Below are 26722 nucleotides of genomic sequence, written 5' to 3' on the forward strand. Positions count from 1 at the left end.
GAGCGTGGGAGAGGGTCGAATACATGTTAAACTTGCAACAACCTATATATCCGCAGACGAATTCAGTGGCGATGACGCAGAGATGATCACGTCGAGCGTATTGCCAGGCGTCAAGATTAGCGGCCAGCCTTAGTTCGGACCTTAAATGAGAAAGATTTTCGGAGCGTGTCTGCTTTATGTAAACGACCGGTCCAATCGCGACGGGGATATTCCACCCGTCTGTGGATTATCAATTCGCTGTTCGCACGAACCAAGTTTCGTTTCTTCGATACTCATCGATGATGGTTGATGCATTTTTAGCCTCGCGTTCCGTGAATTATTGTAAAAGGTTCCAGCCTGACAACGTTTACCGATACGTCACGATTCCTTTTCTTTCGTTCTCGTAAGAGGTATGATGTCGCATTGTCAGGCCATTACGAAGAAGGAACAGCAATAATGCGAGGAGGGGACTCTGAGTATCGAACGCGTGCGTTTGCGAAACAAATGTCCGGCTACTTTAAACGGCGAACCGATACATACTTTATTACCCTCGATATCGACGCCATCCTTCGACGTTTGTTCGTGGAACGTATTAAGACCATCGCTTGACAGATCCCCCCCTATTTTCGCGCATTTACAATTGATCGTGGCCCACTCGTGGACGAATCGAACGAAGACTGGTTGGATTTGCGAGCGCCTTTCGATTTCGCGAGGAACCGTTTACAATGGCGGACAAAATACTCGGAAGAACGAATATCTTTGGTCCATCAGTGGTTGGTACAGACCTCACACGTCGATAATAACCTTTCTCTTCGATATCGTGTATCGTCATGGCATTAGACTTATCGTGGAAACGTAGAAAAGAATTGGTACACGCATAGCTTCCATTCGAAATGCGCGTCGAACGCAATTAGCCCATTTGTCTGGGATTGATGGGGTAACGCTATCCCTTTTATTGGTGGCGATGCCTCCCAGAACGATCGTCGTGTACGAGAGAGCTCGAAGAAAGCGGGGGGATGGGAGGGATTAAATTCGACAGGAGGTGCTCGACGCGATATTTGAATAACAAAGTGTTTGCTCGGCCGGCGTTACGTGAAATCATGGAAATTTTACACCGAGGTGAGGTCAACGGAGGGAAAGAAAATAAAAGTGACGGCAAAAGCGTTACGGTGTGGGGCGAAAAGTGGGCCCGTGGGGGAGTGCGGGGGCAGAGGCGCGGGGTACGAAGGAGGGAAGAAAGTCGCTTCGGTGCATTATGACGCCCTGCGAGATCGTCGACTGCACGCAGATCCGATCAGATCGTATATGTACCGTGTATTATAATCTCGTGGAAGGGCTGTTAGCCGATAAATTCTTCATCTAGGTGGAACCACTTACAAAAGGGAACACCTTTTCGTGATTGCATGCTTACGGCATGTGAAATAGTGTCCAAATTATAGGTCAAGCCGTATAATTCGACGAAGCGTTGAGCAGGGTCGTGCTTCGCCAAAAAGGAACAGCGACAAAGGCAGGAGTGCGGTGGAGAAAAGTAACGAACCGTGGAACAGGGGACCCATTTCTTCTTCGTAGATACGCGAGTTCCACCGCTGTACTCTTCCTGCCGATCTCGCGTGTCGTTCGTTCCTCTGGCCATTTCGGCGATAACAGTAACCGCAATTAAACCGGCAATTCGAGCGAACGAGCCGGCGTTTCTAGAACGATGGAAACGTTGCGCACGATTCCTACGCGATCATTGGTTAATTGCCATCTCGTTAATTGTAAATCCATCGATACACTGGTATCACGCGGTGCTACGCTTCTCGATAGTATAGCCAGCAGCTGAAAATGATAATAACCGTGCCAGTGGACTCTGCTAGTCGGCGATCGTAAGTTTCTCTCAATGAGGTTAATGGGAGTCGCAACTAGTCGGTTTTTTCTCCAAGTTTCACTGGTTCTCTGGCGTAGTAATAGTTACACTCGTTTCATATATACACGGCTAAACGAAAGGAAAATCGATTCGTAGTCCATTCACAGAATTTCCGGCATCTGTTAATTAACGTTACGGCGCAACGTTTAATAGTTACGCGTCTTAACTCGATGCCACTCACCGGGATACTTTTTCTGATTGGGAGGAGAGAAAAACCGCGTGGTGTTATATCATTGTCCGCTGTTATCCATCAACTTCCTTTTATTCTGTCGAATTATCGTCCCGGTACTTAATGCTTATCGTTCGAAACGCGCGCTACGTGTATGTAAATGTTGACAGATGTTGGAACAGGAAGAGAAACACTATGATATAACCAGTTAAGGGACCACTGGGCCAACATTCAGACCGCAACGCGTGCTCCGCGAGGCAATAACTGCTCGTTGTTAGCACGTCTTGCATCCACTTTATCGTTTCGTTCACCCTTAACTAACTTTACCCTTTTCTTCTTTTTTTTTTTATTTTATTTTACACCCGTGTTCCGAATCATCTTGTGGCTCGTCGAAAACGTTTCATTAGCTCTCCGTTGCGGAACGCGAACGAACGTTTAATTACCATCGATCATCGTCAATACCTTACAGCTGGATCATTAGCGCGCCGCAGTGGTAGCAGAGAAAATAATCAGTTTCTTCGCGAAGGTGAAAAGAAAATTCACGTGTACACGCTTCTCGTTCCATCGTTTCCGCGGCTTACTCTTTAAGCTTTCAATTTATCGGGGCACCTAAATAGCCACCACCCGTGGCCAGAGCGACGTCCACTTTGTTCCGTGCAATACCCCGTCCAATAAGAAACAGCGTATGGCACTCGTTGTGGAACGCGATGCAAGTCGATCGCGCGAAATTGCACGGCGCGAGTTCCAGCGGCGGCGGGCAGCGGTTCGCGTTATTCCTCGAATGAATCACGGCGAGTAATAGAATGACTCGGGGCTAGCGGCGATCAAGCAGTCGCGTTGATTACTTAGCGCGGCCTGTTGTTCACGTTGACATCCGTAATCGCGAGCTCGCGCGGTGGTCGACCGCGCTCCGCCGCGAAATAATAAATGAAAAACCGCCTTCGAACGATCCATCAGCCGGGGAACTGTTATCGTACGGCTGCTGCCCTTTCGCGTTGGAAACGGCGCGCGTCCATCTTCCTTGGGAATGTAACGACGATTTAGGTAATTAGGTTGCGCAACATTTCGATCGATCGATCGATGGCGAAACGCAGATCGATCGATCTCGCTCGGAGTCGTGGGCTTAATTCCACTTCGACGAACCAGTGGTTTCGGGGAATTGTCGGGAACTGAACGGTAATCATCTTCTCAAGGATTCAGCGTGTTTCGCGTGAGACGAAACGTGGATCGAAGATGCCAGGAACGGTCGCATGAATTAGTTAATTGTATTTTGCTAACCTCTCGATACACGTTGGTACGAGTAGGAATTCGTACGAACGAACAAAAGAACGCGAACGGGGGTGTTCGCGTCGATGACCTCCATGGTTTTACGTAATTGTTTTCTTCCTCCCCGCCGCCTGTATTTCCGACAGTGCAATCAAAAGTAAACGGGTCAGCGACGGGAAAATAAATAAGCGTCCCTTGACTCGCCATTGAACGTGTATTTACTTTGAAACGTCGAGCACGCTGGCAACCTCTCCTTGCGTCGAGGCGAAATTATTTAAAGCCGGCTCTGCGAACACTCTGTTTGCCGAAATTAATGAATTACACACGGTAGCAGTGTATTTTAATAAATATTTGGTGCGCGCAAACAGCGCTAGCGCAACGATCGCGGGTCGAGGGTGCATTCGCGGTGCTTTTACGGGGCCCTCGCAGCTCCTCGCACGGTCGAAAGTTAATTAATCCGCGGTTTGTTCGATTGACGCGTTAGAACGCGGCTCAATACCGATCCCCGGCACGGAAGTAATACCGTAGGAAAATATGTTTTACCCCGGGGGCCTCGTAACGATGCCCCGCGCGAACGATCCAGCCGGCGCCAGACTAATGTCCCGTGCGCATCGCGAGAAAGCGAGCTCGCCGACGAAGGCGAACGGATGCGTCGGAAGTGCTCCGACAGACCGTTTACGCATACCTTAACGCGGGGATTCCGCCTGCCTGACGTTGAAAAAGGAAGCGCACGGAAGACGATCGGCGATTTCATTTACCGGTTACGCGAGTTCCTTCGCGCGCTTTTATCGCGTGCCACGGCTACGACCTGCCGCGACGCACACGCACTGGAGGATCGCCCATTATTCGAGAGTGTTGCCAATAAACGGGATTCTTTTTCGACTATTTTTATCCGTGACGTAGCGAGAAGAAACTCCGGGACATATTAATCGATTTTCCTCACAGATCGAGTCGACCTTTCCTTGCGCTCCCATTGCCAGACGCGACGCGGGACGCTGCATAATGGATTAACGCGATAACGGGATTACAGTGGTACAATTCTAGTAGAAAAATTGTAACATTCGAACAGTGTACTTTCCTCGAGAACGACCAGGCAGTAGTATCGAAACGAAAGCGTTCTTTAATAACTTCTATTTCTGTCAACGCGGTGTTCGCTGTTCGGAAATCGTTCGCTTTTTCTTTTCATTCCGTCGGAAACGTACTTGCCCTCCCGTAGCAGTAACGCTGGAACGTTTCTTGGACTTCACACTGGAAAGAGTTGGCAGTTGCGTAACCTAAAAAAAACGTAAAAACATACGGACCTTTGACGTCTGGCGTGAAGAAACAGCAACTGGGAACTTTTTCTTGGAGACGCCATTTTTACGGCGTCTGAGTCGATGGCACAGTTTCGCGGCGGTTTCTTTTCTTTTTTCTTTCCTCGCTCGCGACACTGTTCTGGTACGGCGGCTACGATTCGTCGTGGCATTTAGCCGATTCGCATCGACGCGCGGTGAAATGTCGCGCTGGTTCCGCGACGCCGCGGCCCACGAGGTGGGAGGCGGCGGCGCGTAAAAATGAAAACCGGAAACGAGTGAAGCGGAGTCGCGCGTGGCTTCGGGGCGTCACGCGGTCGGCGGTACAATATCCGTGGCAGCACGCCCGTTGCACCGTTGCGCCTATCGATAACCATTGAAAAACCGCTAGCGTAATCTCCCTTGGCGAAATTTTACGATCGCTCCGTACTACGTTCACAGGTTCGTTGAACTTGCACCGGCGGAAACTGTCAGAATCGCGCTAGTTAGATTCACCAGAACGGTGTCAGTTATTTCGAGACGTTTGTTTCTCACGTACGTATCTACCATTCCTATTGTTAATTCATCGGGCGAATCTCTCGCTCGTACATTCCAAAAGTGGGGGACGGTCGTTTATCATGGAGTTACTCACTGCTAAGAGAGGGCACCTTTTTCTACCAATCTTTTTACTGCCCTGTCATTTGTAAAGGAAAGTTTCGCGCACATGTGCGAACGGAAACAGGCATAAAAGACACGCGACATAAAACAAAAATGCGTGTAATCGAATGCTAAGAGGAACCCTGTCACGTTGCAGCTTGCCGTTATGACATTCCGCTTCCCGGTGCCATTCGCATCGCGAGGGTTTAAATGTCGCGCGTACTCGCGAATGACGATCCATCGCTGCTCTAGATCCCAACGTCGCGAGATCGATCGGTGCTACCGAAACACCGTGTCTTACCGTGAAAATGCGCGATAGGGGCGAAAAAAAGTGAAACGCGAAAAGCAGGTACGCGAGGTGTCCCGAAAAAGGAGGACGCTCCTCCTTTTTCGTGTGCTCCTCGGGGGATGCGAGTCCTCGCACCGGCTGGTGCATGTGCATCGTGACGGGCCGTGCATCGCGCGTGAACACGTGCGTGGCGGCGCGTGTGCGTGCACACAGGCGCCGAGGGATGCGTCGCCTGGCCTCCGCCTCCTTCCTCCTCTCGGATCCACCACCACCCTGCGGACCTATATATTTCCCGGAGGGTCTCCCACTTTCGCCACTATCATTCCTGTCGCGGCTGCGCCAGCCTGTGAGCGCGCAAACGTTGAGTCCGCTCTCAGCTTTTCTCCTTGGAGTTTCCTCGCCCGGCTGATCGCACGCGAACACCTGTCCAGTATCCTCCGCGCGTTTTCCCGCGAACTTTCCGTTCGGTTCGAACACCAGTCGAAACACGGTCGTTCGGTGTTACACACCCGTCGCGCGGTCAGTTTCAGTGCAATCGCGAAGGAATTGGATCGAACCCGTTTCGAGGGTTTCCATCGTGGTTTCGATCGTGAACGCAGGAAACGCGGGAAACGGTCGTCGCTAGCGCAGGATCCTCTTGCACTTGTCGGTGGATGACAGGGTGGACCGATCGAGATCGGATTGGTTTTTCCTCGCGGACGACTCGTGTCTATTGGGAAATGTGTGCCACGTGTGGTGAGCCCGCGAGTCCACCTGCTGCTCCTACTGAATGGGATTAGATGAGGCACAACGGTACGTCAAAGTGTTTGCCAGCGGTTGCTTTTTAACCCTCCGAGGTGATATTTATAGAATCTTCTTGCCATGTCAATTTCGAGGTATTCCATTCGGTCAGTGACGCCATACGAAATATTTAGCCGTCGTCGACAAAGTGATTTTTTTTTCATTTTCAAAGACTCTCGACGCGCCACGAAGTTCGAACGTGGAGAAGTAATTACGCTCCGTTTGCCGGGAGGTAATCGCGGAAATGCGATAGAAGGAAGTTTTGATGGAAGGTGTCGAGAAGGGTAGATTAATACGTTGTAACGAACCGCGACCGAGTCCACCTAGTCCCGACAAATTAGCGACTGATTTTCCAGTAACTTATCGTAGGGGCCTCGCGTTTCTATGCCTCGCGTCCAGGCGCATTCTTCACAGCTGTTCATACAGCGAAACGCGCGCGCTGTCGCGTACAAGATCCCGTGAATGTAGATGATTCTTTACACGGTCGTTCGCCAAGTAGCGGCTTAATATATCGTCCCGTAAATTACCTCCGCGTGACTTTTCGCCCCCCGCTCCGTACCTCGGGACTTTTTCGAAATATCGATTTTCCAACGATTCATCGTCGTCCCCACCGCGCAAAAACCACGGCGTAGGAAATAAATCAGCCCCGTTTCCTCCTCACCTCGCGAGCCGTTAGTCCATATACATAATTCATTCGTTCCCTTTTTTTTTGCTTGTTTTATCTACCTCTCGAGCGATACGAAATATACTTTTCCCGCGAAACGTGGCCAGTCATCATTGACTCTCTCGTAGCGGTCGCGGCCGTTCGATTCTGCGATTGCGTTTAACGAGTGGTAATCGACGGACGAGGATAGAGAAAACTGGGTAAGATGGAATTATTGAACACCTTCCCGGGCGGGCAGATCGCGCGGCAAGGGTTTATTACACAATGAGAGAAGGTAAAACTTAGACTCGAGCCTGGGACTTAGCGGCGATCAACCTTAACCGGTCTAAAGGCGTCCCAGCGTTTCCGCGCGCGGCACACCGTGATTTGTTGCGCGGCGTCCCTCTTACGCTCTATATCATTCAGCTGGTAATGAGCTTTGCCTTTAACGTATCTCGCTACGTTTCTCATGTCCAGGATGGCCTGAGCCTCGGAGCAAGTCTTCATGGATCGTTCACGAAAATCGAGAAATGACCGGTCGACGTGGAGTCCCGCGGAACCGCCGCGGCGCCAACGATGCGCGTCGCGAGGCGTCAACAATCCCATCGTGAAGAATTTCGGGTAAGTGTGACGATGAAACGGACGTTTCATAAATATTTCATAAATACGACGATGCACGCGGGAGATCGCGGGGGTAGCGAATGGGATCGGCAAATGAATCTGTCCCTCCGGCCACTTTGTACGATTTAGTCGTCTGTTCTGGTGGCTGGAGCTGCTTACGCGACGCGAAACAACCCCATAAAGTTCGAAGAGGCAACGCGATGGAACAGCGAAGTTAATCGAGTCCAGAGATTTGTGAAAGCTCTGACAGGCTTGCTGGTGCGTAGACGCGTCGTGGTTCTTAAATGTGAACATTTCCACGTCGATTGCCGACTGGGACGTTACGTCAGCCGAATGAAAAATCTCTGTTTAAAGAATACATCCGGCCCTCGCGTGAATTGTTATTTAACGGGCAGCTGCAAATGACGTTGGTCGAACGTGTAAACGCTGCGGGCGTGATCGGGAATCGTCGTTTTGTTTAAATATTTCACGCGATATCGCCTTGGAAACGTGAAACCGTAAAAAACGTCCGATCGAACACGAGCCGTGCATTTCACGCTTATATACGAAACAGGCGCCATTGTGTTGCTTACGAGTCGATGAAATATGTAATCGAGCTGCTCGATGCCGCGATTAGAAGCGGATCGTTGCGACAGCTAAACGGTTCAGGTTATCAGCTTTTCGTCGCCATACGGTTAAAAACGATCGTTTCGATGTAACATTACGCTTTATACGTATACAAACTCCGTGCTTCTGTTTCTCAACCGGTCACGATTATTAGCATTTATTCCTCGAAACCTGGCCCGTCGGTTGCCGACCGAAATAATCTGGAGAGGTTCTCGATTTTTCATCCCTGCAACGAAAAAACGCAACGGAGCGCGACACGAAATTTGCACACGATTTGTATCGCGGGTCCCGTAACCGGGAACGTGCTGTTCACTGGGACAAAATGAAACGAAAAAAAAATGAGATATAAAATGGTTGAAACGCGATCGCCCTTCGATAACTCGTCGTTTTAACGAGAATATCTCTCTCTCTCTCCCCGTGCCGTACCGTAGGTACCACGGCAGTTTATTTTAATACAGACACCTCGTAATAATTCTCGATGTACATCGTACCGAATGAACGGACATCAATCCTTGCCCTCGTTACTTTCGATGCTCCGGGCAGAGGGTCCCTTGTTATCCGTGCAGTCTCTTTTGTACGGCATGCATGCCAATAGCCGCGCATAATTACCGGTTTCGATTACAGATCGGCCACGGCAAGTGCGCCGGATTTTCCGCCCGTGCTGGGAAACGTTTGCCCGCAACCACCCTATCCTTTCTTCCTTTTATCCGTCCCGCGATCTATCGCCTCAGTTACAACCGGGTGTGTTACGTGGGTGGTTGTTTCTCGTCTTCCTTAAAAAACACGGCCCATCCGTGCAACGAAAAATTCCGAAGCTACTCGAAGCCGTAGGTAATCCTCCTCCTCCCCCTGAAATTGCGAAATAAAATGTTCCACGCCTGGTGACTCCGTGAATTATATTAATGTGTCTTTAAATAACACGATTTCTCGGTGACGGTGGCACAAAATTTCGAACTCTCAAAGCACCGACACGTCCGGTGGGACGCAGTCCCTGTTGATTACCGTGAAAGTAACCCGTACATCACCGGCTGTGACATTAATCCTTGCGGCGGAGGGGTTGATAGCCCTCCGCCCTTTCGAAAGGGACGCTCAGGGGGGGTTGGGGGGAACAAAAAAGCGCGGGAAGAAAGAAGCCAGGCGAACAATGAGCAATCTTGCAACGGACATGTTTGCTCCAGTAATTATCCAGAGTCTAGACGCGCGCGTGCGATTATATGCATGTTCCTTCCGTGGATCACATGCGGTATACATTACGTATGGTATGTGGTCGAGTTTGCCGTGGTTCGCGTGTGTACGCGTCCGTTCCTGTACGTGATAATACGGGGTGACGGAAAAATACGACTCGTTCGACTCGTCGGTCCGGATGGTTTTTGCTCGCCTTGAAAATTTTTCGTCGCGGCGCCCGTCTCGTCGATAATTATACTCGTCCCTCTTCGTTACCATTGATTTTTAAAGGGACCCCTTGGAACGCCGGTTAAAAACCAGTGGGAATACGCGTCGATAATTTTTGCCCCCGGCAACGAACGATTTCCGTTCCAGATAGAGGAACGCGCCTAACCCAACGAGATCACCCTTTGGGTTCGAAGCGGCGCGCGATACTACTCGCGTGTGCTCGCGAATGCGTTGGCCATTACACGGCCCGTATAGACGCGCGAAGCTTACACCCGTGTACAGCTTTGTACATCGGATATATCAGGCAGCGGAGGAGTAAGGAACGCGGCACGCGGAGCGATAACCTGAAACGAGCCGGAAAGGCCATCGCCTGGCTCTCTCGGATCTCCGAGGTGCGAACCGCGAGAACCGACTCGAATATCGATTATTTACGAGGCGTACAGGGGGGCGCGGAGGATCGTAGCCGGGAAAACACGCGTTCGAATGCTCGGAAAAGCACGGGGATGGAAGGGCAAACAAATAAATGTGCATTAGCCGAGGCGACTGCTGGCGAACGTGTCAGAAATATGAAGAGCAGTCGGCGTACGGGCCGCGATCTGCCTACCACTTTGATCTTCACCGCGGTAACGCGAAACACCATCGCTTATGTAAGCAAGAGGAACGAGGAAAATGCATTTTTGCGCCTCGCTACCGGCTCCTTTTTCTTCCTTTATCCTTTCTCCCCTCGATTACTTTGGCATCGAGCGCACACGTGGCATCCTTGTCCGTTGTCAGAATGCGGGTACATACAGTACTGTTAATCGGCGTCGAACGACCGGTCGTTCGTCCTCGATGACGTAGGACGATCGATCATGCGCCAGTCAATGCGTTTCCGTTTGAAATTCGTGGCGACGATACGCGCTGCTGCCCGCCCGGACGAATATTCCTGGGCTCCGTTATCGAACGCGTTTGATGAAGAAATCGAATGACTTATCGTTGGGTCACAATGAATGGCCAGACGGAACTAGCGCGCGGTCCTCGTCGCGGCTTAATTAACGTCAGCCAACGTCCCTGATTCGACTTTCTGTCGGTCGGCTCGGCTCGCCTCGCTTAGATCGCCGGACGGTGTTGAAAGCTACCGAATGGAAATGATTTCGGCCTCGAGCCGGCGGAAAAATAGAAACGTCGATGAAATTTCATTCGGTGATCGAAGAAGGCCAATGAAACGCACCTTTCAGAGCGAGGAGTATCGTTTAATTACGGATCAGCTGTTCCAGCCCGAGCGTGACGGGGCCCGCGCGTGTGTGCACGCGTGTCCCGATCGATTTATTTCGAGTATGTATCGAGAGGTTCGCGGGGCCGGCCCCAGCGGGGCGATTCCATCGCCGGATCGAAGATAGAATTGCCGTGAAAGGCAGCAATAAACGGCGGTCCACTCGCGTACAACGAGTACTATTCATAAGTTCCGCGCGGAGCTAAGGGCCGCAACTCCGCTCTCTCCGAGCGTGGCGCCTTCGACCACCTCGTAATTCTCGTCCGGAGGCTTTTCTTTTTCACGGTGGCACACAATTAAGCTCATTATGTACGCACATGTTCACCGCGTTTCCGCTGATTCGCTCGCGTCACGCGACGCTCCGCATAACCGCCGGTTTTCGTTCCACCCTACGTATCTCCGATCCCTTTCGACATGCTTCGCCCATCGGATCCAATTGCTTATTGTCAATTACGCTTTGTTATGGACGAGAGACGGCAACAGTTTTTATCGTCGCTTCGAGTTCGTTTATCAACGCGATCCCGGCCCGCGTGGCTCGTTGCGTACCAATTTCAAGAAGCAACCAACCAACCAACCAACCAACCCACCGCAAGACTAATTGTCGACGAGCGCGATACCTCTCACCAATTGGTTATCGAGTTTTCGTTAAGTCAATTTCCATGTCGTTATTCGGACCTATTAAAAGGGTCACCGTATTCACTTTCTTTCGACCGCCGCTATCGACTCTCGAAGGAGAGGGCGGTCTAATTGGAGGGTCCATCGTATAATTGTAACTACTGTCTCGATAAGGGACTAGCTTCGTTTACTCCGTATATACGTGACGTGATTTCAACATCGAAACAAAGAGGAGGAAAGAAAATCGGCACGGAACACGTGTGACAATGATGAACGCTTACGTCCAACTTCCGGAAGCGGTAATGGTAATGATTATAATGACTGGTAAAACTCGTAAAAGTAGTCGCGTTTCGCTTGGCGTCCTTCGAACCGGTTGCTCCGACGAAAAAGCCTCGTTCCTCGAATACACCGCGTACGCGCGATTCGCGTCTTTCCGGATGTTCGAAGATTTTCGTGTGACGGCGCGACGCGAAAATTAAATCGAGGAACGTACGTCAAAGCAACGACGCGCTCCGGCCGGCTTATGAGTCGTAAAGCGGCAAGCGAGTTCATAAAATCATCAAACAATGGATTACACGGCACTTAAAGCATCGGCAAACAATGTTAACCGTTAGCCATTTTCTTTGAAGGTTCACGGTTTCCCTGTTAGTAATAATACCATTACGCGCGGGCTATTGTTTGGAAAAATGACTTCAGCATGCGCGAGAGCGCAATTACCTTTTACCCGGCGCATAAATTTCATAGCCTTCGAATTTCCGAGGTAACGGAAAGGCTTCGCTGGCGTCGATCGTAGAAATGGCGCCTCCGGACATACGCGCGCTCGCTAGCGATTTTTACGTTTCTGGCATTAACAGCCGCATTATGCCCAACAGCGATAGCCTCGAGTTATTTACTCTCATTTACATTCGATTCACTCGTACACGGTGCGTACTTCTGTTTCGCGTATGCAACGACGGACGGGGATGGTCGAAGAGCAAACACGATCCCGATTAACTCGCGCGCCAACCATTAATACCGGCGCTTCAAGTGTCCAATTCACTAGCAAAATATTTTTAAATCCCTCCGCGACGCCGGCGGATTCTTCTTTTAGTCGAGGCTTTTGGTGAGTCACGGCTTTTTTCGGGCTTGGTCGTGCTTTTATTCCTCATTGCGCGTGTCTTCCGCGATTCTATTCTTAAACACCGTCGAAAACCTTCCTCGAAAAGGGGAAGACCTTTCGATTCATCGTGCGCGCAACGGTGAAAAAGAGGCTCGAAGGCACGGCGCCTCGTCGATCCTCGATTCGCATGCAATCGTCGAAGAGTCGACGCTCTTCGAGAGGGAAATATTTCGAGACAAATTCGTGTCTCCTCGTAAAGGGGGTTCCTCGAACGGCCGTTCGGTCCTAAGGTCATCTTAAAATTCAGTGACCTATATACATGCACTACACGAGATATCTTTTGATCGGACTATACGGTTCATCTCGATGACACCAAGTATCTGTGACCACATAAAAGCGTTACGAAATGATCGATAATTCGATGTAATTGCATTTGATTAATCGGCGCTGGATTGCTGAACTGAATACAGCTACACACGCGATACGAATTGAAATACGTAGCTTCTTTACAGACTGCTTCTGGGCCCACCCTCTCTATATAACGAGTAGAAAAAGACCAGATGATATAACGACAGGAGCACGAGTATAATAACAGTAACATCGCAAGCATCTATTAAGAAACAGTGACCCGTAACGTTCGCGCAGGGTGGGGCGTCTAACGTGGTTACCTAAAATACCTCTGACGTCTGCCCTAAACGGCACTATCATTTACAACGAGGCGACCTTCGAGCGACCTCGCCTGCGAACAATTTATTTCCATATTTACACGGCGAAGTTGTCATATAAAATATCCAATTGTTCGAGCGCGAGACGTTTTCTATTCGGCGTGTGTACCTGTGCAACGCAAATGAAGGCGCGTCAGCAAGGGAGCGTAGGATGGAACAAGCACTTCCGTCAGGATTCGCAGGTTGCCCGGCACGTCCTCGAACGTGCTAAGGCGAGAGGAGAGGAGGAAGGGGTGCAAAAAAAAAAAAAAGAAAAAAAAAGAAGGGAAAGAGAAACGCGTTGCACACGGCAGGTATCGATAAAGGAAGATTCAGGAGGGTGGCGAAAGCGGGGGCGGACGGAGGACCCGGTGACGTTGATTCGCATCGAGTCCCGCTGCGAGGACCTTGACAGTTTCGAGACGCGCTGACAGCCACGGACGCCTGGCATCGTAGCCGCAACCCCGGGCTCAACGATGCGTATTCTATCAACGTCCGTGGAGCGCGATAACCTCGGCAACTGCATGCTGAATGAGCCGTACGAGAAACGCTCTTGGATCGTTGCGTCCCGTCTCGTTTCGCGTCCCGTCGCGTCGTCCCTTTCCCGCAACAATGCCCTTTATGCGGCGGGACGGTATTCTAGCGCGCGGCGAGCAGAACGGGAGAGAGGAACCGTCCACGGGCCCTGATCCACGTCGGCAACGGACAAAGCTCTTCCCTTCGCCATATAGGAACCGAGCCGGACAGCCAGGATTTAAATTGATTTCAAGATAAGTGCGTGGAATTAAAGATGCATTCGGCCGATGATCCGCGTGCGCGGTCCAACCCCCTCGCTCCATTCCACTTTGCGTATCGTATCACGCGCGGTGGGTAATCCCTTGGAGGAGGAGGCTTCCCTCGAGGGTATATCTGTCGCTGGTGAAGAATTAAGAGGATAAACCCGGTGTTTCCTGGTTCGAACGCGGAATCGAGTGATTAAGGGCTCGAGGAAGCACGGGCACGAATCGTTCGTATAAATAACGAACGACGAAAAGGGAGATGGCGGTACGCGGTCGTTCCCATCGACGTACGCTCGTTTGATGGAAGGCCTGTCGTCGGGTGTACGCGGGATCGTCCCGGTCGCGAGGTAAGTCGAGTGTGTTCTAGGCATCCGTCCCGCTGTACGGGCGCCTCTTTCAAGCAGCACGAAAGTGAAACGAAGTGGTTTCCCGGCTGCCTGTGATTCCACGCATAAGTAAAGACGTTAACGCCTACTCCGCGGGCACGGTTACGTTCACCGAGTGTGAACGCATCGCTTGAACTGGGAAATAAATTGATGCTCTTGACCCGCTGATAGCGCGGCTGGCTCTTTAGCCGACGTTCGTACGGCCGTTTAGATATTTTGGCTACCATATGGCGCACTTATTGTAAATTTATGAGAGCGCGCAACCGCTGGAAACCGGAGGGTGAACGAACAATCCTCCGAGGCAGCGTTAACCCCTTGTTAACCACGACGCACGGTCGGGCGACGTACGCGCATCGACCATGATTGTTTAAACAATTCTGAACTTTGCTTTCGACCGAATGGGAACATAAAGCACGTATTGCGTTGATGAACGAACACGATAAAACGTTTCGCTGGATTGATGGGAGTGTACGCGACAATAAGCTATGTAAATGTCGTTTAGCCGCTTGTAAACTTCCGCGTGACGCCAACTAGAACAACGTCCTCTATTGTGCTGTATCTTGGACCGTCGCGGGAAGATAATCCCGTAGAAAATAGACTGCGCGATCTTTTATCGGTCCTCCGCGACGCCACGAATTCCCACCGTGGCGAGGTTAACGATAACGCGTCACTCTCGCGTAGGTCTGCATCTATAAGCAGCGCCCGCGACACACGGCGCATTCGAAGCGGTTATTATTCGCGATACGTTCGCGTGCGGCGCATTGTAGCCCCGCGTTTTCATTGACGAGAGTTCAAGAATGGTGGCAGGGTGAAAAGCGGCCATTATCGGCCGCGTATTGTACGCGGGAATTGCATCACTTCGTCAATACGCTACTTACGCCGCATCGGGTACTTTATCTGCTTGTTACGTGATTCAGACTGAACGGGGTCATCGAACTGTAACAACAATAACTTCGTTTAACGCCGCCTTACAAATTGCGATTTAATAAGCCGCGATACGAGGACGAGTACGAGGGTGGTTGTCGATGATAACTGGCGAAACGAAATGGGCGCTTCCCCCTCGGGGATGTAGGACGATGGTATATAGGGTAAATCGGTCGTGTTTCGCATTAGCGGAAAGAAGTGTCGTAATCACGGCCGGTAATGATCGGTTCAGCCAGGTATTGTGCACCGTGCAAGCTCGATACGCATACCGGATGCATCAGATAAGATTCGCGAGGTTCTCGTAACTCCTTCGTCCGGGAAGGAGGCGTGCGGCTCGAAAGCGGTGCCTTCTCGTTTATTTTTCAGTGAGCGCGAGATAGCGTGGTTTGACGTGAACCACCGGCTACCGCCAGCGGTGCCATCGCGTATCCTACCCGTCCGGCTTACCGCGCGAAACCTATAATTATTCTTTCGAACGATATCGTGGGCGAGCCGAGACGCGTGCACGCCCGCGACTGCAATTTCGATTTCCCTCCTCGTTACGACCTTTCCTTTCGTCCACCAGGCCCGGGCATTACGGTGACGATTTCATTTATGGCCCGAGTCGCGTGTGGTCCGAACGAGTTCCGTCGATATCATTAGCGATTCGCGAAAGTCGAAACGAGCCGCACTTTTCGACGCGTCTTTCGTTTTTCACCGTCGCTTTCGTAACGCCACGGTCCCCAGGATACTCTCCTGCGTGTCGTTTCGTTCTTGGCGAAACGCATCGAGTCGCTGTAAGTAGCTGCGAATCGTCGATATCGTTCACGAGCAATTCCCTCGTATCGCGTTGCGCTTGTCAGCTACCGAACGAGCGAAACATTTTGGTTCCCTGATTCCTGCCGTTTCTACGTAACGGCTTAGAGTGCGTGATATCGACAAGATATCAAAAGCCGCATTTCCACGGGCGACGTCGTCCGGGGGATTATCAAGCCACGTTATTCATCATGCCCGTGTTATTATACGGAACGTAGAAACGTAACCGTTAATTAGCCTCGGCACGGCCAGCTGACACGATCGACCGTTCCGTATTAATTGAAATCGACTCGGACCTGCTTGGCTGGAACTTCAGGTGTTAAAGTAACACGAGCAAAACTATCCCGACCGATACATACGAATTGGAAAAAACCGCTAATTAGCAGTCGTGGAGGCTGATTTACTACCGCGCGCTCGCTATTTAAGCGGTTTATGTACGTTTCCACGGACTGACGTGCCGTAAATTCGCATCGAATGTTAATAGGAGCGCCCGTGGAATTTACGGAGCCAGAAATTAGGTTTCTCCGATTGTTCGTGAGTCACGGTACTATTTCCGTACCGACTGGTCGAACATTCCATCCGCGAAATTGAGAGAACCGTTCGGAAGCGTTTATTACTGATAATATGTAGTGGCCCGGTTGAATTGTTTACAAGCCGAAAACTCGACGTTCCTACATTTTCACCGGACTCTGAACGCGTTTCCCGTTTACCGGCACCAGCGAAATCGTAGACAAGCGATCAATCACGTCGATCTCGGCTCGCAGCACGATCAGCGGTAAACGTCGCGACGGGGGTGCGTCGTTAAAGCGTCATCGATGCGTTGTTATGTACGCCAGTCTCGAAATAGACGTTCGAATCGAACAGTTTGCTGGAAACTACTGTTCGCCAGACGCCTCGCGTCCAAGCGCGAGAGTACGCGACGCTGTGCGACGCTCGTCGGACACTTTCACCCTTATATACGTTCTCCACTGTCCGTTTCCGGGGTTCCGTCGTCGAGCTACAGAGAGAATGAACGTTTCGTCGTGTTTCGAAAGCTCGATACAGCCTTAAACCAGCTTCCGTGGTCGACGATGGGTTGACTCGAAATAGAGAGAGAGTTGGTTAATTGCACGGTCCACCAGGAACAGTCGGGCAAGTTCTAGCGCTTTGCGGATTAACGAACAAACTGTTAATGCGGATGCTCGGTCGCACAGTTTACACGTGCGTCGTCTTTCTCTCTCTGGCCTCTCTCCTTTTCCGCGACATAGTTTTAACGCGATTGCACCGCACGTCCGCAAGTTCGCTGACAATTATGCGCGCGTGCGAGCTTACACACCCCTGGCACATATTTGCACGCGGATCTACGTGCAAATATACGAGCGTGCGTACACGCGCGCAATCGACGCCGGCGTTTCTGCGTGCCGCGACGCTCGCAGCCGCTCTTTTGGCTCGTGGGTAAACGTTTGCTCTCGCGGTGCTGCATGGCAAAAGTCGCGGTTGATTCTGGAAATCCCTGCTCGTGGGAATGAAAAATCCCTCGCGTCTCTCTTTCGCACGCGTACCTTTCGACGAACGGTTCGACGTTCGTTTCGCTCGCCTCGCCATTTCCGTGGAAACCGTGCATCGACGGACCTCGTCAAGGTTTCGAAGCTTCCAGTGGGAGTTTACGTTTCCTATAATTAGTCGAGGTTACTAGGTGCAAACCCAGTTTGCAATGGGAGCATTGCTCTCGTGTTTCGCCGATGCAACGTCTTCATCGTTACCCGAACCGTGGCATCAATGGTCGAAAGCACGCAGGGCGCAGAATTCTACCTGGATCGACGATGGTTAGGAGACCGACCTCCATTTAGAATCGAACCGTGGCAGAAGGTATCGAAAATGTACGGGATCCAGACAGGTTGAATCACCGCCAGGAACGAGGATGATTGTGCAGAGACGCGGGGTATTTACGGCGACCATTCTTCCACGCAGACCAAGGACGTAACGATCGAGAAAAAGAAGGCGAAGGAGAACGCGGCTCGGACGATCGCCCATCACGTGGATCGCTTCTGTTTTGCATCGGATATACGACTGACCCGTGACCGTGCGTCCCATTAAGCTGTCCATTTTACGAGGTTCTCAAACAATATGATTAATAATGAGGCCATGACTCGGTGTCGCAAAGTACGCGGGTTCCAGCGAGTCGCTGTTACCATACGCTGACAAACGTTTCCTCCGATTAATTACCCAGTCTCGTTGGGAACTGGTCCGGGATTGGAATCCTAGAACCGCTGCCGTTGCTCGTCCTCTCCCGTTCTCCACTCTCTTTCCACCGCTTCGGCGAGATTTATGATGGTCACGGTCCGGCCGCGAGTTTAATAAAGCCGTAGATGAGAATGGAATGCGCGGCACGCGTGGAAAGAATTGGCCGTGCTTCTCCGCGAAATTTTCAGCGGTGAATTCATTTTAATTGCAAACCCGCCGCCCCGTTCGCCCCGTCGCGCTGCTCGCGGTTTATTTAACCTCGTTCAGCCCCGGCGTATTGCGCGAACGCTGGAATTTCAGCTATTCTGCATGAACGGTGGACCACGCAAAGAAGAGATTGAATCACGGAGAATGGTCGAAACTAGTTTAGCTCTGTGCCACGTGAAATAACCTCGCGTTCAGCCGGACTAAAGTTACCTTTCGCGGTGGCATCGCGTGCGTTCACCGGATCACAAAGAGATCGGTGGAAGTTGCGCCGCGACCCGGCTGCCCCCGCGCTTCTAATTCCTGGAGAACCTCCAGGACCTCGAATAAATTCTATCGTGTGATCCGACTCAAATTCGTTACTGTCTCCGAGGTGTTTAGCTGCGAGTCGTTCACGCCCACGCGAGCTGGCGACAACGGTCGTAAACTAGCGAGCAGAAAATCCGCGAAAACGAACGAGCAACCCCTTGGCGGCTGGTAGCGTACCCTCGAGGTCGATACTTTGCATCGAACAGCGCGCTTTAACTCCAACAACGTTCCCTTGGTCTACGCGATACGCGTATTCGTCGAGAAATGCTTTAGAGCCGATGGCAAAGGATCGTAGCCGATCGATACGTTATATCGAGAGATATAGAGCGCGCGTACATACCCTGGATTCGTCGTCCACGTTCTCTTTATTTTCGCACGGATCTTCCTCTTTTTATGCCTCCCTCAGAATCATCTCCTTCTATCTATGCGCATACTCTCTCGGTCCCTCGCACACCCCCGATACCAAGATATATGCGACGGACAGCTTCCGCCGTTCCATCGGTACTATTATATTGACTATTTACGAGCGGAGCAGCGCGCTCCGATATTTGATTCTGCGGGAATAACGGTTTGAAATTGGAGGAATTTTTTGTTCGCTCAGTCGGGACGCGCGGCTATGGAATCGGAGGCGCACAGTGTACAGGGAGGGTCGAACGCTCGCCAACGTTAATGCAGAAATATTTGCTGGATTTTCGAAAAATAATTGGCTCGAGGAGTTCGTCGGCGCGTTTCGTGTTCGCATTCATGCGTGGCGCGTATCGTTTACCGAGTCTCGTTTCACGTATTTCAAAGCTATGCAAACAAAGCCCGGCAAAAGGGGTACCACCCGATCGATATACGATAAAAGCACCGAGCAACCGTAATACCACCTGTAATTCTGCGTCACGCCTGCGAGTATATCTCATCTTGTTCGCCGCGCATTGTATTCGTAAGTCTCTTTTGTTTTCGCGGTATTTTTCCACCCCCGAACAAGACCGTGCGGGGCGGCGCGGACTTGGAGGAAACGTGGAAACGGTGCGGTACGGGTAGCGAGATCAAAATCGAGGAGATAGCGCCGCTTCCGCCGTTCCCGAGCCAGAAACAACAACGGTGGTATACGTGAGCTTACCGACCTACGTGCTCGCCGTTCGTTAAACCAGCGAAACGCGCTTGTTCGACCAAAACAATGGTCTTGTACGCGGTCTACGTGTATTGTGTGCGAGCGAATCAAAGGGCCACGCGAGGCATAGCAAAAGGTTTCGTGCGCCGCTGTAAAACTCGATTGGGAGTCATGCCGAGGCTGTCCTCGGCGTCCACGCCACCGCCTACCAACGATCGTATCCGGTCGTCGCTAATTATTTCCTGCTGTGAGAAAGAATTAAGGCTCATCGACTCGAGCCTCTAATCGTTTCTTGCATTTCTACGATCGTTTTCCTTTTTGGTGAACGCCAGTTCGAGCGATCTTCGGCTCGTCTAATTTTAGACGACTGCAAAGTGTCCACGTGGAGAATTTTAATGGCTGTAGGGAAAAGCATTCGACGACGCGGAGAGTTGATGGAATCTTTTCCTCGAGAATTCGTTGGCTAAAACAGAAAAAAAATAAATCAGTGAAACGGTAACACGTTTACGCGCAGGTGGTGGACGTCGCAGCGAAAGCGCCGAAAGAGATTTCCTTTTTGTTTCGTTGAAACGTAGAGGAACCCTTCGCAGGGCTGTTGTTGGGTTTGCTTTCCGAAAAAAAGTCGCTCGGCTTATCGCGAGCAACAGGTTAACAGGTCCAGCTGGATCGTAGGCGGTGCGACATTAAAATGTTCACACTTCCACGTCTGGTTCTCCGCGCTCAGGCAGCGCTCATCCAGCACGGCTGCCCTTTCCGGCACGTTATCTTGGATCGGCGCCTTTGTACGTGACATTCCCGACGCGTGTACCGGCAGAGGAAGGTAGAGATTCCTGTCCACGGAGACGAAAGGTGGAAATTTACGGTCATTAAACGGCGCTCAAAGGCGAAGAGTGACTGGACGTGGCCCGAGTCGGACGTCTCCTCCGTGCGTCCGTCTTCCACGGATCAAACCCGCGGGTAATTGCTGTTAAAGCGTTCATTCGTATTACAGCTACTATCCCAGCTGCGCATCCCGTGGATGCGATTATCGTGTGTTTCGAGGTCGAGGGGAGAGCTTCCCCGTTCCAACGTAAACGTGGGAACTGGATCTCCTCGGAAATCTCCGCCGTGCCACGGCGAGAGCATCCGCACGTTAGCCGCGCGATTCTACTTCTGCAAATTCTGATCCTTGTACAATCAAACGCTCGCGCTCGAGCACGATTTCTATTCGGCGAGGAGCGATAAGCAGCGGGGCGGCAATCAGAGGCGATAAATCGGTTGTAAAAGCCGATTCGAGGGGGGCTCGTGCCGGCGGAACTAGTTTACGAAGGGAATTACGAACAGATCCATCTCGCCGGATCAGCCACGGCGGATTTATATCCTGGGTTCCTCGTCCTCGGGACTAGATAACCGGTCACCGGCACGGTGACTTCCTTATCGTATTATTTACGACACCTCCAGCTGGCCGCGGGGTAGAAAAAACGCGCCGCGATGGGATCTCTGTGCATCGTGGTGTGCACGACGATGCACCGAATCGAGAACGAGGCTTCTCGGTGGCGCCTGGCCTGCTGGCCCCTCTTCCTTCGATTTAATCGATTTAATGGCCGATGACAGTGGCCACGGTCAGACGATGCTCCCGCGCGGCTTTAACGAGTAATTAGTTCAGCGGCTCGATAACGGCGGAAGCAACGGGAACGCGGGCCAGATAAAATTAGGGCTCGCTCTCTCTCTCTCTCTCCCTCCTATCGCCTTCTATATATGTAGCGAGCGAGAGAAAATTTGATTTCACGATCGCGCCACGGCATGGTTGCCATCAGGGAAGGTTTCTTTATCGTAGATCTCTCTGAGGCTGCTCCAGGTGCGCGCTCGCCTGCTTCGCCTCGCAATTTTCCACGAATTTCTCCCGCGAACGATATTCCGAAAAGAGTCCTCGCTCCTCTCGCGTTTTCGTGCGTTCCTCTCGTTAACGTGCACCCGAGAGGCTCCTCCGGCTCCTCGAACAAAGTCCTCGTATTTTTTTCGACCCGCGTCACCCTCCGCTCCCTGTTCGTTTCCCTGGGACCACCCCTAGCGGCGCTCGTTTACCCAGCGTCGACGAGACGCCTTTTCGTTTATCGCCGCTGAAAATCACCCGGTGTGTGCCACGGAATTTCCCTCGAAATCTCGACCGCCCTACCAACGGTTGAAAGGGTGGAGGGCGGTCGAGGTGGTTCGCTGCCACAAAGGCGGCGTTTATTCCCGGTGTAAATAATAGCGGCGATGGGGAAAAAGTACGATTTCATTCTGAAAGCGTAGCGCACTTCCTGTTCTCGCGGTTCAACCGAAGGATCGCGATTTGCGAGCCAGACCACTTTGACCCCCGCGAGTGGGGCGGTGTTCGCCGGGCAGCTTGGAACGTTCGCGCGGAAAATCGGTTCGTTTTGCGGCCGATTGCGCCCGCCGGCTGGAAAAGGCGATCCGTAATCGTCCCGGGCGAGTCGAAACGCGGAACATCGCCGGCGCATTTACCTGTCGGTTATTTTTGCCCGCGCGGCAACCGCGAACGCGAATCGGAGAACGTTACGCGTTACCGGTTATACGCGTGTTGCGCGCAAATGGCGAATGGTAATTCCGAAGGGCCGGCGAAAATAAACCACCACGGGCAAGTGGAATTCGATGTCCGATCCGCGTACGAGGGAGGTTAGACGCGATGGAATTCGCCTTTATCGGCGAATCGAGTCTAGAGGCTAGTTAACGCCCCCTGCTCGATCTATCAACGGGAATTAATTGATTTAAGTGGCGGTTCGCGGGCACGGCGAACATTCGAACGATCATCGAACCGATACTTAGCACGGATTCCACGGTCGTCGACGGTGGATCCGCGTAGACGCGTAAATAATTTCTTCATCCGCGTTGCACGCGATCGGTACACCTTCGACTGCCCAGGTAAAACTCTTAGCGCCCATACGTACGGATTTTCTTTAATTACCATCTTTCAGAACGTGTTCGATTTTATCTGCGCGACGATCTTTCTAAAAATGGAACAAGGCTTAAATTATTGCCTCTTAACGTGTCTTTAACTCTCTCGGTGCTGTTGGCGCTTCTTGGCGCGCAACTAAGTTTGCTCGGCTGATACTTGTGGCGCCTTTAGGCGCTCGATGAAAATTACTGGTAACCACTCGGTAAATATCTTCGATGGACGGTGGATACTCGTCCGTTCGCAGGATACGTGCGAAAAGTGAAAATGACCCGCAAATATTTCCGCTCGTATTTACGAAAACCTGAATTTACACGAGCGTCCGCGATTTAAAATGGTTATTCTTTTAGTTTGCAGCTCGGAACTCTTTTGTTGCCAGTCGCGTCACGTTCCATCTCGCGTGCGTGGAAGCATATGTAATTACTTTATAATGCGCGCTCGCAAAAAGATTGGCCGTCCGCAGCATTGGTCGTGCTCGAACGTCTGTTACGGACGTTGCCAGTTAAAATCCGCCGCGGCGAAAGGATCAAATCGTTTCGCTCGCGCGTTCCCTTTTGTCAACGGATCGCGTACTTTCTCGACGGCGCTTAACATTTCGTTCAGCCAGCGACCTTCTGTCGACAGGAACACGCGGAGGTTCGCCGACACCGGCAAACTTTTTCAACCGTTCCATAGGTCAGTGAAATATCGCGAGCAACGGCCTGACCCGAAAACCGATCCCGCTAAATGGTCCCAGGGCGATCGAGCGATGGGACGAGGCTGGCAATAAGACCGTCGCGCGACCTTAACGGAGCTCCCCGCGGTGGCCTTAAATGGAGATGGAAAGGTCTGTGTCCCGGCGATGTTAAATTCGCCAACTCAACGTATCCTTCTCCCCCAAAAGACCAAGGACCGAGTTTTAATCGCGAAATTGATGGGTAACAAATTTCAAAATATCGCTCGTAAACGAATGATATAATTTCGTTGGGGACCGCGTTCGAAGAATACGCGTACGAAATTCCGAGTTTAAACATTATTGGGAGGCAGACCTTGCCGTCTGCCCTTAGAGCGAGGCGGCTTCACGGCGGTTTCACGGAGGCAAACCAGGCTCGTAACTCGCACGCTCGTATATAATATTGTGTATCCCGGCCGTGTGGAATCGAGGATCTCGAAGACGGCCGCGAGCCCACGGACCGGTTCTTAATAATTAACATATGCAACGTTAATTTTACGGAATTATAATTTCACGTCACTCGGTGGCGGCGGCTGAGCCCGACGGGCGAAACGCGCACCACCGTGGCCAGGACAAGGAAGGAGAGGAAGGACGTCGCGTGCAACCGACGAAGGCGAGAGAAGGTCAGGACGCAAGCGTGCACGTCCTGTCTTTCAGCTACTGGCTTCTGATCGCAGACCCGCGGGAGCAACTAACGCCGGGGCGCACCAGACGCGGTGGAAACGAGAGGCCGGGGTGTCTTTTTGCTTTTTCGTACCGAGCAGCTGAATTAAAGGAGCCGGCGGAGAGGCTCGTTATAATTTTTCCTAGCCAAGATTGAGATAATTTCCCGTACCTCGCTTTATTACGATACGCGAGCGATTCTAATTGCCGGCCATTAACCACTTAATAACCATTGTACGCGCGCTACGTATTAACGTTTCGACGTGTCCGGTGGTCCCTGTCGCGACCCGCTCGTACAGTAATCGGCGGGACGATTAAATCGTACTGGGAAAACCGCAACGTGCAATCCTGACGAACCTCCACTTAATTTCGCGGACTTATAATTTCCCGGCTGGCCGAGGAATCGGCGAACGAAGACGTTTCTTGCGGCCATTCTTTCTCTCTCATCATATATTTCACTCAATTTTTTGCCAAGCCTCGACGTGCTTGTTTCAACGTTTTTCTGAATGCTCTTCACGAACGCGCGCGCACACACACACAAGCTAGCCGGAGGGTTAAGGAACAAGATTTCAAAGACGAACGATGACAAGAAACGCACAGACGACGGTTTCACGGCGCCTCGATGATCGTGGCAAAAGTGGATCGGGTCGGGTACGAGCGTACCGTTAAAAAGCACCTCGATGAAAGACACCCGGTTGCCTCCAAAACGCGTCGCGCCAAAAAACGCCACGTAGAGCATAGTATCGGTTAGCCACGCCACCGACTAACGATCGTATACGTACACGCTCGGACGTTTGTTCTTCCCTCGAGCCTTCGTCTCGCGAATGAAGTCGATATCCACGGACTAAATTGAACCATTACAAAAATTATGCAAAAACTTCGCTTCGTACCTAAGAGGTATCAATTTTTGACTGAACCTCATCAGAACGGCAATTTCGCGGCTGGCTGAAAAAAAAGCTCGCCATGCGTCGGGTTACCTGATCGCGAATCGAGGAAAACGGGATGCTCGCGAGCGTCGGGTAAAAAGCAGGGTGGAAAAGTGGCGTTTACCGGGTGGGAAAGGTGGAAAAGGAAAGATAGATAGAGATTGAGAGAGTATAAAGTTGGCACGGAGTGGCTAACTGCGGGCGGTATACCTACGGTGAAGATGGCTCATCTACGTTGAACGTGTCTTGTTAACTGCACGCACGACTGGGCATACGTGGCTCTCGCGTCCACGTGTAACCTAATACAGCGAAATCGAGTTGAACGGATGGACGGAGAGACGCGGATACCGAGGGAGGGTGCCCACGGTGGAACCGAGACGGAGGAAAGCCCCCGAAAATGGAGAAAGGATGTACTGGAAAGCTTGGACGTTGCGCGTACCACGCGCGACCACACGTGCTTTGGGTTAGGTCTGGGTCGTCGGTTGCCTCGAAAGTTTCGCCTTTTACGGGCCCTTTGCTGGGGGCTCGCTCTGACCTCTTCCATTCCCCTCGACACGATTGTCCTAATTAATGCTTTTAAATAACCTCGTCTAAACGAACGATCGCGTCGAGGGATTGCTTTTCGGTTTGTCACGGACGTGTATCTATCACTCGAAACCGCGCTGGTTCTTCGAATTTAATGAACGTCGCTCGAAGCCTTGAGGGGTACGAAAAAAGGAAGAAAAAAAAATGATTGCATTACTTTGTAACGATTCCCGCGCACTCGAGGAATTGTACGAGGAACGTATTTCCCGTCGTTAATTAATCGAAATGTGGAGCTCGATACCGGGCTCGCTAACTGAAGGGTTGGAATGTAGGTTAACGAAGCGGAGGATGTTTAAGATCGCGATTCCGATGGCTCGCGTTCGAGTAAAGGCGCGATCGCACTTGGTCCATTGGTATCCGTTCTCAGGTGAGAAAGTCGGTTGTCGCGGGTCTCGTTATTCGTCGCACGTACCACTCTCGCATCCTCCCACGCTTCTATTAATAACACCACAGAGAGTTCGTATTTATAGGCATGTCACATTACCGTGCCGGGACTGAAAAAGGCGTAATATGCAAACGAGCGGTGTGCTTCGGTGTTGGGCAATTAAAATTTCGTCAACGCGCGATCCTCGTCCGGAATTCCTTACGGTTCAACGACTAACTCTTTCTCGCCCAGCTGAAAACTGTAATCTACCTCTTCCTTTCGTCGCCGTTTAAAAAATAAATTAACCGATTGTCGCGGGTCAAGGGTCAATCGATCCGTGATAGGATCAGCGATCGAGTGCGATGGATGCGTCGATTCTAAGGAGGCGATAACAGGAAACGGCAATAAAATCGGTCATGGAGGGTTCGTTAGCGCGCGAAATCACGGTGGTACGATCGGCTCCCGCTAGCGATTTATTAATATTAAGAGCTATTGAATTAAGATTCCACCGCGACGGGGGCAGTCGTGCATAGATCATCCGATTAGACTCGACAATGAGACGAGCATTG

The 26722-nt window shown here is 51.5% G+C and overlaps 1 protein-coding gene across 3 annotated transcripts in view; it reads left to right on the forward strand.

Annotated features, from left to right (window-relative positions):
* Window positions 1-6082: 6082 nt before the first annotated feature.
* The window catches only part of LOC143423676 (thrombospondin type-1 domain-containing protein 4), a 37735-nt gene continuing 17095 nt past the window's right edge, over window positions 6083-26722 (forward strand). Inside the window, exons 1-2 of one of the 3 annotated variants that reach the window (XM_076895177.1) lie at window positions 6083-6329; window positions 7438-7581. In XM_076895177.1, coding sequence (XP_076751292.1) covers window positions 7466-7581 — 116 coding nt within the window. In that variant the 5' untranslated portion in view covers window positions 6083-6329; window positions 7438-7465. Of the gene's footprint in view, window positions 6330-7044; window positions 7182-7437; window positions 7582-26722 lie in introns of those variants that run through there. The other 2 variants (XM_076895175.1, XM_076895176.1) reach the window with 2 other exon arrangements.

This window comes from Xylocopa sonorina, chromosome 5, assembly GCF_050948175.1.
Source record: "Xylocopa sonorina isolate GNS202 chromosome 5, iyXylSono1_principal, whole genome shotgun sequence".
Taxonomy (NCBI): Eukaryota; Metazoa; Arthropoda; class Insecta; order Hymenoptera; family Apidae; genus Xylocopa; species Xylocopa sonorina.